Source organism: Myotis nattereri (assembly GCF_964212035.1).
Source record: "Myotis nattereri genome assembly, chromosome: 4".
In the NCBI taxonomy this organism is placed as follows: domain Eukaryota; kingdom Metazoa; phylum Chordata; class Mammalia; order Chiroptera; family Vespertilionidae; genus Myotis; species Myotis nattereri.
Genome location: NC_138079.1, coordinates 90,513,762 through 90,528,137, shown reverse-complemented (window position 1 = coordinate 90,528,137; position 14,376 = coordinate 90,513,762). Strand labels below are relative to the sequence as shown.

Below are 14,376 nucleotides of genomic sequence, written 5' to 3'. Positions count from 1 at the left end.
TGTTAACATGTTAAGCACCAAGCCTGTTTGTCTTCTTTTCCGTTTAGCCCGCGATATCCGATGCTGGTGGCACCAGTGACTGACCCGTCCAGACAAAGTATAGCGTCAGTCACCTGTGACCGACATGGCACCTAACATATTAAAGAACGGAGAAGGTGAGCCCCTTAGAGGCAGGGCCCCCGTGTGCCTGGACACTGCTGCATGAATGGTGACCAGCAGGAAGAGCCGGGAAAGAAGCGAGGGCTTTGGAAAAGGTAGCCTTTGCGTCGATACAGTCAGTGGGCATCTCAGGCCTACCTGAGCACCCGGCCCGGGAGGACACCCCCCTGGGGCTGGGCCGCCTCACCTGAGCTTGCTCTTGAGCGCGGTCATCTCGCGGCCCATGGCCTCGTTGCTCTCCGTGGCCTCGTCCAGCTCCCGCTGCAGCTTCCTGCGGTTGGCGTTGATGCGCTGGGACTCCTCTTCCGCCTCCTCCAGCTGCCTCTTGAGTTGTTTCACCTTCACATTTCCTTTCTCTGCCTGTCAAGGAGAGGCGCGAGGGTCAGGGGGCCCCTTGGAGGTCCGGGGGCTAATGGGGGAGGCCCGCGGCGGCCGCGTACCTGCTCCTTGTACTGCTCAGCCGCCTTGCGCTCGTCCTCCACCTGCAGCAGCACCTCCTTCAGCTTCTTGTCCTTCTGCTTCAGCGACTTGGCAGCCGCCAGTTTCTCTCTGCGCACAAGCGGGGAGCAGTCGCTATGGAAGCCAGACCGGCATCTTGCCCACTGTGGGGACTCTTCCTGAGCTCCCAGAATCCACCAGATAGAAGATTAGAATGAGTCCATAAAAAGCAGAGGCACTGACACCTGCTGTGGCAGGGGCGAACCTTGAGAACGTGTGCCCACTGAGAGAAGCCAGTCACAGAGGCCTGGTATGAGTCTGTGTCTATGACATGTCCAGAACAGACAGGGAGACAGAAAGTAGGTCAGCGGTTGCTTAGGACTGGTGGTGGGGGTGGGGGTGGGAAATAGAGGGTGATGAAAATGTTCTACAGTTGACTGTGGTGAGGGTGGACCTACCTGTGAATATACTAGAAGCCATTGAATTGTACACATTAAATGGGTGAGTTGTGTGAGAGTGAGTTATCAGTAAAGCCGCTACCAAACAAAAAAGAAGGGGTCAGAATCCTTACAGTCTGCTGGTCACAGATGTGCTGTGAACTTACAGCTCAGTGACCCGTCATTAAAATGAGAAGCCTTCCCATATTCGTGTACTAAATGGTTGTTGATTTGGACTTGTGTCTCGTTAACATGACCTCCTGCTAATGTGGATCAGGAAAAGCCACATGTGCTCCCAGGGGAGCTAGCTGGCGTCACTGAGGAACCAAGCTATTTACTAAGAGCAGATGACATTTCCAGGCCTTCCTCTGGGCCAGGTACAGGCACAGCCCTTTCCTGCGTTCTCCCTAGTTCTCCCAGCACAGCTGCAGCTCGGGTACCGCTGGGTTTATTTCATAGCCACAACCGATGCCTGGAGAGGCTAACCACCTCCCAGCACTCAGGGGCAAGCGGGCTGTCATTGGAGCCCTGGTCCCACGGTACCTCGCCTCCTGCTCGACCTGCTCCTCCAGCTGTGCGATCTTGGCCTCCAGGGACGCGATGGTGGACTTGAACTTGGACTTGACTGCCCCCTCCATCTCTTGGAGCTTGCTCCGGAGCTCTTTGTTCTGCCGCTCTAGCTGCTGCCTTGCACTCTCGTTCTTCTGGGCTGCACTGCGCTCCGTGGCCAGCTCATTGTTGAGCTGCTCGGCCTGGGGAGGAGGGTGAAGGTAGTGAGGTGGGGGGCATGAAAGCCTGTGGTGTGCACTGAGATGACTAACTTCTCCCGCAGTCTCCAGCCTTTTTCAGCCTCTGCACTCCCTCTCCTCCTTCCTAGTCATCCTTTAACTCTCAGCTCAAGAGGCAGCTCATCCAGGCAGCATCCCGGTGTCACCCAGGCTCCCTGCTATCCTCAGCTCATCCCAGGCCTGGCACACAGCAGCCTGTGATGCATGTCACTGAGCCAGTGTGGGGCTTTTGCTGTTCTAGTGCCCAGGCCCCACCTGTTGTGTGGCCTTCCGGACGCGGTCACTCATGGCCTCCATGTTGCCTTGTTCTTCCTCCAGCTCCTCCTCCAGCTGCGCGATCCGGGCCTCCAGGCGGCGCTTCTCATCCTGAAGCGTGTTCCTAAGGGAGATACAGTGCATCTGAGGCCTCCAGTCTTCCCTTGGCTTAGAAAACACCCTGTCCTTGGGGGAGCAATGCCTCAGGATTGTCCTCACTTATAACTGAGGAAACCAAGGCTCAGAGAGCCTTAGAGACTTGTCCAAAGTCACACAGCTGGGAAGTAGGCAGCCAAGACTCATACCCAGTTGGTGTCAGCAAAGCTGGGCCTGGGATGAGGACCAGTTCCTCCCTGATGCCCCCTGTCCCTACCATGCTGTTCATTCAGAATGAATGAAACTGGCCACACTCCCAAATAGGGTGTGGAAACCCTAAGACCCCTGTTACAAGTTCAATTGAACATTCTGTCATTTTCAGCATTATAATGAAGGGCTAGGAGGCTCGCCTATGAGTTGCCTCTCCATCATCTGGGTCTAGGATCCCCCTTCATCCCATGCTGTCTCATACCTTCCTGACACACTGCTGGCCAGCTCCTCGGCCAGTTCCTCCTTCTCCAGGTCTGCCTGTTTGCGAGCCCTCTCAGCCGCGGCTAGGTCCTGGATGGTGGGGGGCAGGGAGGAAGGAACCCTGTTGTCTGCAGGGAAGGGCTGACCCTCACCCAAGAAACCACCCTGCTCCTCACCAGGCCCCCAGCAGTCTCCATGGCCACCTTTGAAAATGGCTACACCGCCTCTGAGCTCAGAGAGGCCCTGCAGTCATGTCAAAGGAGAAAACCCTGTGTTTTTCTAGGGCCTAACTAAGAGGGTCCACCCATGCGGAAGGCTGGATTGAGGAAAGAAAGCTGTGGATGTACAACCTGGGATGCCAAGGGCTGCTGCCACACATCCCCATCTGAGGCCCTCACAGTGAGAAGGCTTTACCTCCTGCAGCTGCATGAGGTCTGCTTCTAAGCTCTTGGCTTTCTTCTCATTCTCCTTGGCCGTGGCAAAGATTTCTTCTCTGGAGGCACGGGCGTCGTCCAGCTCTCTCTGGAAGTCCTTCATCTGAGCCTGCATGAGTCAACAGGAAAGACAAGCTGTCCTTAACTCGCCCAAGTTCTGCTGCCCAAATTACCTTTCCATGATCACCACTAGGATTTTCTGTGATTGACCACAGGGAAGCCCCTGTTGCACGAGCATTGCCCTCAGCCCCAGGTGGCCATTTGGGGGTGTTTTGGAGGGGCTCAGCAGACCTAAGAAAAGATGATGTGATCTGAGGGCCTTGGCCAAAATACCTGATAAAAGTGTCCTGCCCAGGGCAGGAAACAGTCACCGAAAGCCAAATGGTGATAGAAAACACCAGCTGAACAGGCACAAATGGCAACGAGAGGTCTGCACCCTTCTGCTTCTGACTGACTTCCCAGCCTGGGGGAGCCCCCTCCCTCCCCAGCGCCTGCACCCAGAGCCCCACCCACCTGCAGTTTGCGCAGCTGCTTGATGGCTTCCTCCCTCCCCTTGATGGCCGAGTCAGCCTGCAGCTCCAGGTCTTTCAGGTCTCCTTCCAGCTTCTTCTTGGCAGCAGCGGCCAGGGCACGTTGCTTTCGCTCGTCTTCCAGTTCCGTCTCATACTCGTGGAGCTGGGCAAGGAAGAGACGGGCACTGCTACGCTGTGCGCCTCTCAGAGGGCCTCTCCCTGCCCAGCCAGTATTCACTGAGCTCCCAGGTGTGCACAGCCCCCTGCAGGGTGGGTTTTTTTCTCATCCCCAGGTTGAGAAAATAGTCTCCATGAGGCCAGGAAGTGGTGGTGGAAGGAAGGACACCGGCCACCCAGCTCCCCATACCCCCACTTCCCCTGCAGGATTACCTGCCTCTGGAGCTGCCGCCTTTTCTCTTCATTCTGCTCATCCCGGGCCTGGAGATCGCGCTCAAACTGGCCCTTGAGGGCCTGCATGTTGACCTCGAGCCGCAGTTTGGCATCTTCCGTCGCCTGCAGCTCATCCTCCAGCTCTTCCAGCTGTGTCTTCATCTCCTCCATCTGGGTTTCCAGGGCTCGCTTGGACTTCTCCAGCTCATGGACCTTTTACACGAGGGTTGACTTGATGAAGATGGTCAGGCAACCACAGTGACAGGCAGCTCATTAAGCGCAGGGAGATGGTGTTTGCCACCCACGGGATGCATGACTAGGAGTCAAGACCAGAGCCTTCCTCTCGGATCCCTTGACTCAGACCCCACCCCCAACTGCTGTTCCCAACCAGGCCTGGTCTTTGCATCAGCCCAAGGGACTGCCTACAATGCCCAGGTATCACTTAACACGAAAGAGGCACAGCTCCAAGTCCCTCGCAGACGGATACACAGCACAGTGGGTGGGTTGGTGAAATGTAGACAAGCAGAGATGATAGAGAGAGACTTACGTTCTTGCCTACGTCGTCCTTGGAGCTAACCAGGTCCTCCATCTCGGCTTTGAGCATTTTGTTGGTCCTCTCGAGTTCCTCTTTGGCTTCCAAGGCCTCCTCAAGGGCCCGCGCCAGGGACAAGGCCTTGGTTTCCTTTTCCCTGGCTTCCGCCTCCGCTCTGTCCCTTTCGTCCGCATATTTGGAAGAGATGTTTTTCTCCTCGGCCAACAACTACAACACAACAAAAGACCCAGAGGTGACTGACCTCTAGACGTAACCTGAGGTTCCGCTGCATTTCATTGCAAAGCCCGTGTCCTGCAGAACTCTCCCAGGTGCAGGTGTGGTTGAGAAATCTATGGAAATCGTTTCTATTAAGCTTGCTTTCTGACTTCTGGGCCAGCCTTACGCAGAGCCAGCATCTGCTGAGTCTGTGCTTGGAAACCACTAATGATGCCCATTTTGGTTAGAGCATGCTGCTACTGCGGTCAGAGTGACATTGAATCCTGCCAGAGGCCAGCTACTTTCTTCTTGTTTCATGGCCACAATAGCTAGCTCTCAAAAATGCTCTGTGCACCCCAGCAGGGACATGGTGAGTGTGCAAATGGTTCTGCACGCACTTGTCCCTCTGCTTGGAGAAGCAGTTCAAAGAACACTCCATACTGATGTTAGTCTCGCCTTCCAGGAAGCAGCAAAGACATATGTAACGTCCAAAACCCAGACTTCCAGAATTCAGGTAACGGGATCCCAAACAACACAGTCAACACAAAAACTCTACACTGTGTGACAGGAATATAAATAAAAGCTCTTGGGCCCTCAAACAGACAATGAGGACAAGCTGGCGGCACAGGGAAGGGATGGCTGGTGGAAAGGGGAGTCAGCATACCAACCAGGAGCCCAGTACTCTATGAGTCCAGCTGGGGAGGGGCAGTGAACCCCACATCTCCCAGTGCAATCCCCCATTGGTTTTTAGAATAGCCCCAAGTCACAGTTACTAAGTCTGAGTAACATATTAAAAGTTAGTATTTAGTGGTTTGGGGCATCCTGGTATATATGCATTTATTAGAACTCAGTGAGTGTACACTTAAGATTTGTGCATGTCATTATATGTAAATTTTACTTGAAGCAAAATTACATATATTTTAAAAACTATGCAGTGCTGAGGTATTGAGGGGGAAGTATACAGATGTCTATAATTTTCTTTGAAATTTATCTGAAAGATAAGATACGAATGACAGATGGTTCATTCTGATAAATAAATACGTGATAAAGTGAGTATAGTGAAATGTTGAAGATTGAATCCAGGTGGTGGGTATACAGGTGGACAGTGTTTTCAGATTGTGTGCTTGCAGTTCTTTGTAATGAAATGTTAGGGAAACGCGGTATTTAAAGGGTAGAAAATTTAAATTACTGAGAATACTCAGTAGGCACTCAATAAAAACTTGAGTGAATAAGATAAATAAACCTCCTTCCTTATTAGGACTAGACACTAAGGCATGTGACTGGGTTTGCAGATGGCCCCACTGGTGGTGGCCCCTGGAGATGTCACAGCCTTCGAGACTGCCCCTCTCCGTACTCTGACCCAGGAGCCGCACTGTTCCACAGTCCCTAAAGCAGGCCAACTGTGCATCCTTCAGCAAGTGGGAGGATGCCGACACACACACAGCAGCCACCCGGATGCTTCGCAGACCCGCCTCCCCCAGCCAGCATCCGTGAACAGCGGTGTGTCCTCCAGCCCCTACCTGATCGAACTTCTTCTGCTTCTTTTCCAGGTTGGACACCAGTTGCCGCTGGTTGTCCAAATCGACAACCAGGTCGTCCAGCTCCTGCTGAAGCCTGTTCTTGGTCTTTTCCAGTTTGTCATAAGCAGCTGCCTTCTCTTCGTACTGCTGGGTGAGGCCTTCGATTTCCTTCTGGAACCTCTTCTTGCCTTCTTCCAGGGCCTCCACGGTGCTGGCAAAGTCCTGCAGCTTCTTCTTCGAATCGGAGAGCTGAAATGGCAGGGTTGGAGGTGGGGTGAGAGGAGGCAGTGAGTGATTCCCATCCCTGTCCCCCAGAGCCTGAGAAGCAAAGACCACCTTCTTCTCACGGGAGAAATTCAACAGCAGGAGGAGCCTGCAAGCCAAGCAAAATGTCGCCAATGCCCTCCGAGAGCACATTGGAGCCCCTGAGCTACCCTCCGGCCCAGAAAAGCCAGGACACAGCCGCACCTGGATGTTCAGAGTTGAGATGTGGCGCTCCAGGTTCTGCTTGGCCTCTGTCTCCTCATCCAGCTGCTCCTGCAGGCTGTTCCTCTCATCCTCCAGCTGGCGCAGCTTGGTGGACACGTTGAGCTTCTGCCGGGTTTCTTCTTGAAGCAGCTCCTGCACAAAGGACACACGCAAGTCCCAGGAACCCACCCCCAGGCAGATTGGACTCCAGGTCCCTCTGGATGATGTGATGGGATACCCACCTGGGTGTCCTGGAGCTGGGACCCCAGGGAGGCCACGTCCTTGGCCAGTTTGATGGCCTTCCCTTCCGCCTCGTTGAGCATCCCTGTGACACTCTCCACTTCATTCTGAGGGGGCAAGAGACTGTGGTTTAGCTGGAACCTCTGGGACAGGATCCCCTTTAAGTAAGAGGAGCACTTTCTGCTCACGAGATACCACCGCCATGTGGTGTCCATTGACTGAGAAATACCCATGAGCTGTGGGGCCTGATCATGGCGGCCCCCAAGGGAAGTACGTTGCCTACAAGTTGGGATCCCTGGCCTCTTCACATTTACAATGAGGACACAAGTGACCTTAACTCCACTCCTCCAGGACAGTGCTGGTGTTAGGAGAGCAAAACCCCTGCCCTCACCTGGATGTGGAAAATATATTTAATGCTTCCCCCGCTCTCTCATCCCAGACTGTAAGCACACTAAATATTTATCAAAAGTTTGACCATATCCTATGAAAGGAGAGTTGGATCAAATGTCTATTCAAAGCTAAATAAGACCAAAGATAAACAGGCTGTGTCATTCTCCAGCTTAACACCCATCAATAGCTTCCCATCACCGAGTAAAAACCAACATACATATAATAGGGCCTTGAAGGCAGGCGCTGTGTCACCCAGCCACAACCTGCCTCCCTGGTCCCATTTTGTACCACATTTCCCTTTCAACTTGGCCTTCTAACTCTACTGGTCTCATGTGATCTAATTTCCCATGTACAACGGGGCCTGTAGAGATGCTGTTCCCTTTGCCTTTTCTTTCAGATCGTACATCCTTGGGGAAGCCTTTCCTGACTCCCCCTCCTGCAGGCCAGGCTGCTGCTTGTTCATACTTACTACACCCCTTAAAGGGGTTAAGTGCCACCCCTTTCCAGCATCATTTTACATTCATTTTTGTGATTATCGGTGCCTCTCCCTCCACTAGGCTGGAGTTCTCCCGGGGCAGGAACAGTGTCTGTCTCCTTCCTTGCTGTTGTATCTCAGGATTCAACACAGTGCATGGCCTGCAGCAGGTTCTCAGTAAACACTTGTTGGATGAACGGATGGAGGTTCTTCATGATTAAACCGGATAGGGTGACCATCTCTAGTTACATCAGGGATATAACTAGAGGAACCGGACCCGCTTTGCAGCAGGAGAGACTTCAGTGAGCTGGGAAGGGCAGCACCCCTCGCAGAGCGGGTACCAGGGACGCCTCACCTGCAGCTTGTGGACCTTGTCGTTGAGCTCGGCGCGGGCCCGCTCCCCGTCGCTGCACTTGGACTGCAGTTCCTGCAGCTGCACCTCCAGCTTCTTCTTCTTGTGCTCCACCTCCTGCTTGGCCTGGTTCAGGACCCGCAGCTCGCCCGCCAGGTCTGCGTTCTCCTTCTCCAGCGTCTGCTTGTTCTTGTCCAGGGTGGCCTTGGCCTGGCCCGAGAAGCAGAGGGGTGGGAAGGCGTTACAGCGTGGCCAGGAGAGCATTGTAAGGTAGGAACCTCTGTCCTTTCCCTCCCCCCGGGGGGGGGGGGGTGCAGGGACAAGACACAGAATCACCAGGAAGACTTGGGGTTCTGTTTTCCTAAAGCGCAGAGGTCCCCAACCTGCACCCCACACGGGCTGCAGCCAACCTGCCGTCATGTCCCCTTTGGCCCTTCATTACTTTCTGTTAATGCCAACATTTTAATAAACATCACAGACAACTCTGGACTCCCAGCTTCTCTATTAAATAATCTAATGTCCTATATCACGATGACTGTGGTGATGGTTACCCAAATGCATACATTTGTCCAAGTTCACTGAGCTACACACTTTAAAAAAGCGGTGAATTTTACTGCATATACCTCACTAATTCTGACTTTCAGGAAAAAAACAAAGCCAAACTAAAGATAAGGAAACGGGAGTTTTGCCTTCCTCCAAGGCAGTGATCCGCTGGATCTAAGTAGCAGCTGGCCCTATAGATGGGGCAGCCACACTTCACTCAGCCCCAGTCCCTACCATCCCTATTGTCCATCACCTTTACTAGCAAATGCACACTATTTCAGTTGTAGTTAAGAGAAAGTCGCTTTATCTAACCAGCTCCTGTTGGCATGTCAACTTCCCTAAGAGAAAAGTATTTGGGGTGAAAGAAGGGTTTTTGTTTTTATGGGGCTGGAGGGTGGGAAGTAAGAGAAAATCATGAGGGTCCCAAGGGCAGAGGAAACAACACTGAGCTTTCCCACAATCCCTAGGCAGGAGCCATGCAGTGCCCAGGCAGCCTCAGGGAAGCCATTCCTCTGTCCCCGTTGTGACTGAGCTGTCAGTACCTCTGCCAGGGACAAAGTGCCTCTTAGGGGAAACAGTTGATAAGCAAGGACCCCAGGGGATTTGGGCCCCCCAAAATCTTCGCTCAGCTGAAGACCCCAGAACTATGACAAAACCATAAGTGTAACAGGAGGCCAGGTAGGAATGATGATAAAAGTTTTCCCAACAACCTGCTGGGACCAAGGCTCCAAGTTTGTACCAAAGTTGTTACAGGTAAACTATAGGTGCTCCTCTGTTTAGTGCACCTGAGATGGGGGCAAGAGTTTGCAGCCTCCACCCGCTTCACGCAGGTCAGAAACGGATGCTGTCTGCTGGTGTCCTTAGCAGCTGAGTTCTTCCAAAGAGGCCTGGCTATGAATTGGGACTTGGCTTCCAGCCCAGCCCCCTCTGACCTGGCTTGAGAGTAGTCAAGGGGTCACATATACCTCACTACTGTCTGGAGTGTATTTTGGAAGGTGGGAATAGCCCATCTGGATTCAAATTATATTGCAGTCAAAATAACTGGACATTAAAAAGGGAAGCCAGTCGAAAGGGGAAATGTATGTTGTCGTTACAATTAGCAAAATCTTATTTGTCTGAAATGTATAAAGAATGGATGAAGTGTTGAAGATTGGTCTTCAGAGCCCACGTGACAAGGGGATGGGAACAGACCTCCTTACTCACTGGGCGGGTGCGGGGCGCTCGGTCCTGCACAGTGCTTTTCAGAGTGTGGGCCTGGAGATCGCATTTGGGCAGAGGTCACGCGGAAAACTAAACCAGTGTGTGTGAAACCTTGGGAAAGTGTCTGGCCTGGAATCAGTGCTGTGTAAGGGACTGCTCACATTACTGACATGAAAGGAAACGTTGGGATTCTGATAGAAGAGGGAGTGAACCAGCTCACGGAAAGATACTCAATAAACCAGTTCATGGAAGCAGATTTCACAGCTCATGGAATAAGAGTCACCTTGACTGGGCCTTAAACAGATGCAAACTCCTACCATTTCCAGTAAAGCTATGGCCATTTCACCTGGTTTGTGAGGTACTTAGTGCAGGGAAGTGGGGAATGGAGGACTGAGGGCGATAAAATTCAGACTTCAGGGAAGCAATGTAGCAGGAGGTCACGAGTTAAAAAACTCACCCCTGGAAATGAAACACAAGGAAATTGTGTGTGTTCTTGTTTTTGTTTTTTTTTAGCTGTAAAATGTGCTTAATAGCACCTCCCTCTTCGGGTGGTTGTGAAGATTAATTGCCATCCTATACGGTACAGTCGGTAAGTGCTGGCCGCTGTCTTTATTGTTAGAATCTTGCATAGCGTGTTACTCATCTTAGTGCAGACTCTGACATGTGGTTATTTGAAGCTGTGGGTATAGCACCCGTTGACGTGTTGTCACAAAAAAGCATCACAACTCACCCTCTTGAACTGCTCGAGCTGCTCCGTGAGCTCCTCCACCGCCTGCGTGTGCTTCTGCCTCATCTCCTGGACCTGGGCCTCGTGGGACCGCGTCTCCTCGTCCAGGGCCTTCTTCAGCACCGTCACCTCCTGCTCCCTCTTGGCCCTGGACGGGAAGAATACAGTGATGGCGGTTGGGGGGAGACGGGGCTCCCCTCAGTGTTGTGCAAAGGACCCAGAGCTGACCTATCGCCACCTCTTCCTCGCTGTGTGACCTAACCTCAGGTGAGTCACCCAACCCCCCTGGACTGGATTTCCTCAGCTGCAAAAAGAGGAGTATGTTACCTGCCTAGAATTTTTCAGGGCCAGCAAACAAATGCACAAAATACTATTGTTGAGAGAATTGCAAAATGACTGGCAAAATGTTCCAGAAATATGAATATTAGCTCTTATTTATTGAGCACTTACTGTATGCCAGGCCCTGACCTAATTTCTTTAATACATCGTCTCATATAATCTTCAGAGTGGCCCCACAAGGCAGGCGTACTATTATTTCCATTGTACAGCTGAGGAAACTGGCTAAGAAAGGGTAAGCAGCTTCCCCGAGTTGTTACAACCACGGTGTGTAGGACCAGAAATGGAGCCCAAATAGTGTGACTCTGAGTCCGTGTTTCCAAGTCCTGCACCGGGCTTTTCTGTCTTGTCCGCCAGGTGGACGGGAGCACAGGTCAGTGCTGCAGCACAAAACCCAGCGTGTGGGAGATGAATCTCAGTGCTCGCACAGCACCTGACACACACGCTCTCTACATTTGTGTTTTCTGAATGAATAAATGACCTACTTTCACTAAGGTTAGCATTCATTTTTCCAGCAGGTGACCTGTAGTTTTGTTGTGTTCTGTTTGATTGCCTGCTGTAAATCTTAAATAAAAAACCAGCCTGATAATGCCTGGCCAGCGTGGCTCAGTGGTTTGAGCGTCGACCTATGACCAGGAAGTCACGGTTTGATTCCTGGTCAGGGCACATGCCCAGGTTTGGGGCTCCATCCCCAGTAGGGGGCATGCAGGAGGAAGCCAATCAATGATTCTCTCTCATCATTGATGTTTTGATCTCCCTCTTCCTTCCTCTCTCTGAAAACACATTTTTTATAACAACAAAAACAAGAAATCCAGTCCGATAATGTTATTTTTAAAAAATTAACACAAAACTTAAACCCGCACACTTGGTGACTGGGGCTGGGGGCGATTTACTTACACACACATATACATGAAAAGACAGGACGGAGATACCCCAAAGTGTTAACAGTGGGGGAACTAAGGGTGATGTTTCTGGTGTCTACTCTTCTCTAGTTTTCAAATTGTTCTCTGATTATGTTCCATTATTGTGATGTGAAGTAATAAGATTAAAAATAATCACACCTGTGTCAGTTACAGCAAAATGCAATCAGGACAGTAAATGCAGGGCCTGCGGATCCCTGTGATTCAGGATTTGCTGGGCTCACTCCGTCCACACCAGCCACCCCATCAATGTGGTGGACAACGGTCCTCTCTCACCGGAGCTCCTGCTGGGTGGCCGTGCTGTCCAGCGTGTCCTCCAGCTCCGTCTTCAGCGCCTCCAGCTCCTCCCCCAGGTCTCGCTTCTGCTTCTCAGCCTTGTTCCTCGCGGCCCGTTCTGAGTCCAGATCCTCCTGCAGGTCTGAGATGAGACCCTCCAGCTCCCGGATCTTCTTGAGGGCGTTATTCTTCTGAGCAATTTCATCGTCGAGCCTGCCAGGGACAGGTCGCCAGAATGAAGGTCCCGGGGCCCCGGGCCTCTGCTGTCGCACACGTGGCCAAACATTGTTTCCGGGAACCAGCCACTCGTGCTCCATGGATCGCAAAACATGTTGCACCCTGTCCCCAGGACACGGCGGATCCCTCCTCGCTACACTGGACTTCCTGGACATTCACGGAGGACATGATGGGTCCCAAGGTCTGATGTTAAAAGTAGGTCATGGTTTTCTGTGTGTGTGAATGCAAAGCACTGGTCCCAGACTGGCAAGGTGCCTAATTCACAGAAGGGGCTTAATAGTTACTTTCTGAACGTTGGACAATTCTCCCTCCTTGGTGACTACTTGTTCTTCCTTTGCTCAAACAGTGACTGAGTGTGTGCTACATGCAAAGCCTTTGACCAGGCGCTGCTTTGGGTGATGCTAAAGCCAGGGCTCCCAGCCCGGGAGAGGCCGTGAGCCTGGGTCAAGGTGGGATATGAGCAGTGTCATTCGAATGGAGTGGAGTGAACCAGGCATTTCATAGAAGGGAGCTCCCTCCTGATGCATGGGGAGGGGGGGGGCGGGGGGAAATGTAAAAGAAATGGCATGAGAGAAGGCACAGTGGCAAGACTGCAGGGCAGGGCGAGGTAGGCAGGTCTATTGCACTGCACTTGTGAATGGGCAGCAGTGAGAGAGGAAGCAAAATGGTTGGGTTAGGGTCAGACTACGGAGGGCAGGTGGACACTGAGTACCAGGCTAAGACCTGCGTTTCCTGCACAAGCCAGCAAAGCTTGAGTAGGTTTATGACCCAAACTGATGTTTCTGGCCCGTCACTCTAACAGTCATGCAGCAGGACCAGGGGATCAGCAGAAAGCTTTGGGGCTCAAATCCCAGCTCTGCCTCTCAAAAGCGGGGTGACAGTCACACGCTCCTTCACCTCCCCTGGCTCAGCTTCCTCCCCAGTGAACTGGAGAAAGCAGCGGCATACCTGGCCAGGTGTCTGTGAAGATATTGCTTCCAAAGAGCTTAGCACACAGCGAGCAGGTGAGACTGCTGCCCGTGTGGGGCCACTAGTGTGAAGCCAGCTCAGAGTGGGAGGAGGGGCTCATGGCAAAGGGCCGGCAGAACCTGAGGGCTGCTGCCTGCTGGCTGTGGGAGGAGCAGGGAGGGCAAAAGCGAGGGAGGGGCCTGGCATTCACAAAAGGGAGATCTTCGAAGGAGGGCTGGAGGGAGAGCAGGGCCATTCCAGCCTCCGATGTGGTGTGGGAGGTGCCAGAGAAGGGCCTCTATGGTCAACTGGAAATGCAGGACTGGGGTGTGGACGAGGAAGGCCTGGGCGTCCAAAAGAGAGACACCATGGGAGACACAAAGACGGATGGGTTGGAGGGAAGAGAGGAAAGTCAAGGCATGCTTCTGGCCTTGCATTAGATGGAGGCCTGCCTGGAGGAGGAGGAAGACTGGGCCACTGGATTGGCAGGGCCCAGGAACACACAGGCCGTGGCCCCACTACCTGGCCAGGGCCGCCTGCAGCTCCTCCTCCTTCTTGGCCAGCTGCATCTTGAGCTCCGCAATCTGCGCCTGCAGGTCTGCGATCTGCTCGTGGAAATCGCTGGCCTCTCCCTCCAGCTTCCGTTTCAGCTTCTCCAGCTCCTGCCGGTTCTTCTCCTCCTTCTTCAGCCGCACTAGACAAAGCCAGGGGCCCTTCAGGAGGCGGAAGCCACCAGAAAGGCACCCAGAGGACGAGCCTTTCTGCTGAGGCCTTTCGCACCGGAGGAAAGGCACACACACGCACACACCTCCCTCCCTGGTAACAGCCCCGCCCGCGCCACTGTCTCAACGAAGAACTGTCAGTCCTGATGGAAAGGGCCTTTGATTATTAATGTACTAGAGGCCTGATGCACAAAATTTGTGCAAGGGGCTTGGCCCTTGCAGCCCTGGCTTTGTCCAGAAGGTTGTCCGGACAGTTGTTCTGCTGTTCAGTCTAATTAGCATATTACCTCTTTA

The 14,376-nt window shown here is 52.8% G+C and overlaps 1 protein-coding gene across 1 annotated transcript in view; it reads right to left on the bottom strand.

Annotated features, from left to right (window-relative positions):
- MYH11 (myosin heavy chain 11) overlaps nucleotides 1-14,376 on the bottom strand; it is a gene marked incomplete at its 5' end in the record, with an annotated part of 57,460 nt that overhangs the window by 7,446 nt on the left and 35,638 nt on the right. The window contains 16 exons of the mRNA XM_081090278.1: nucleotides 347-519; nucleotides 600-708; nucleotides 1,578-1,786; nucleotides 2,078-2,201; nucleotides 2,646-2,734; nucleotides 3,059-3,187; nucleotides 3,592-3,753; nucleotides 3,981-4,193; nucleotides 4,528-4,740; nucleotides 6,249-6,497; nucleotides 6,717-6,869; nucleotides 6,959-7,063; nucleotides 8,177-8,383; nucleotides 10,647-10,791; nucleotides 12,176-12,388; nucleotides 13,883-14,054. Of these exons, the coding sequence (XP_080946404.1) occupies nucleotides 347-519; nucleotides 600-708; nucleotides 1,578-1,786; nucleotides 2,078-2,201; nucleotides 2,646-2,734; nucleotides 3,059-3,187; nucleotides 3,592-3,753; nucleotides 3,981-4,193; nucleotides 4,528-4,740; nucleotides 6,249-6,497; nucleotides 6,717-6,869; nucleotides 6,959-7,063; nucleotides 8,177-8,383; nucleotides 10,647-10,791; nucleotides 12,176-12,388; nucleotides 13,883-14,054 (2,665 nt within the window). The remainder of the gene's footprint in view (nucleotides 1-346; nucleotides 520-599; nucleotides 709-1,577; nucleotides 1,787-2,077; nucleotides 2,202-2,645; nucleotides 2,735-3,058; nucleotides 3,188-3,591; nucleotides 3,754-3,980; nucleotides 4,194-4,527; nucleotides 4,741-6,248; nucleotides 6,498-6,716; nucleotides 6,870-6,958; nucleotides 7,064-8,176; nucleotides 8,384-10,646; nucleotides 10,792-12,175; nucleotides 12,389-13,882; nucleotides 14,055-14,376) is intronic.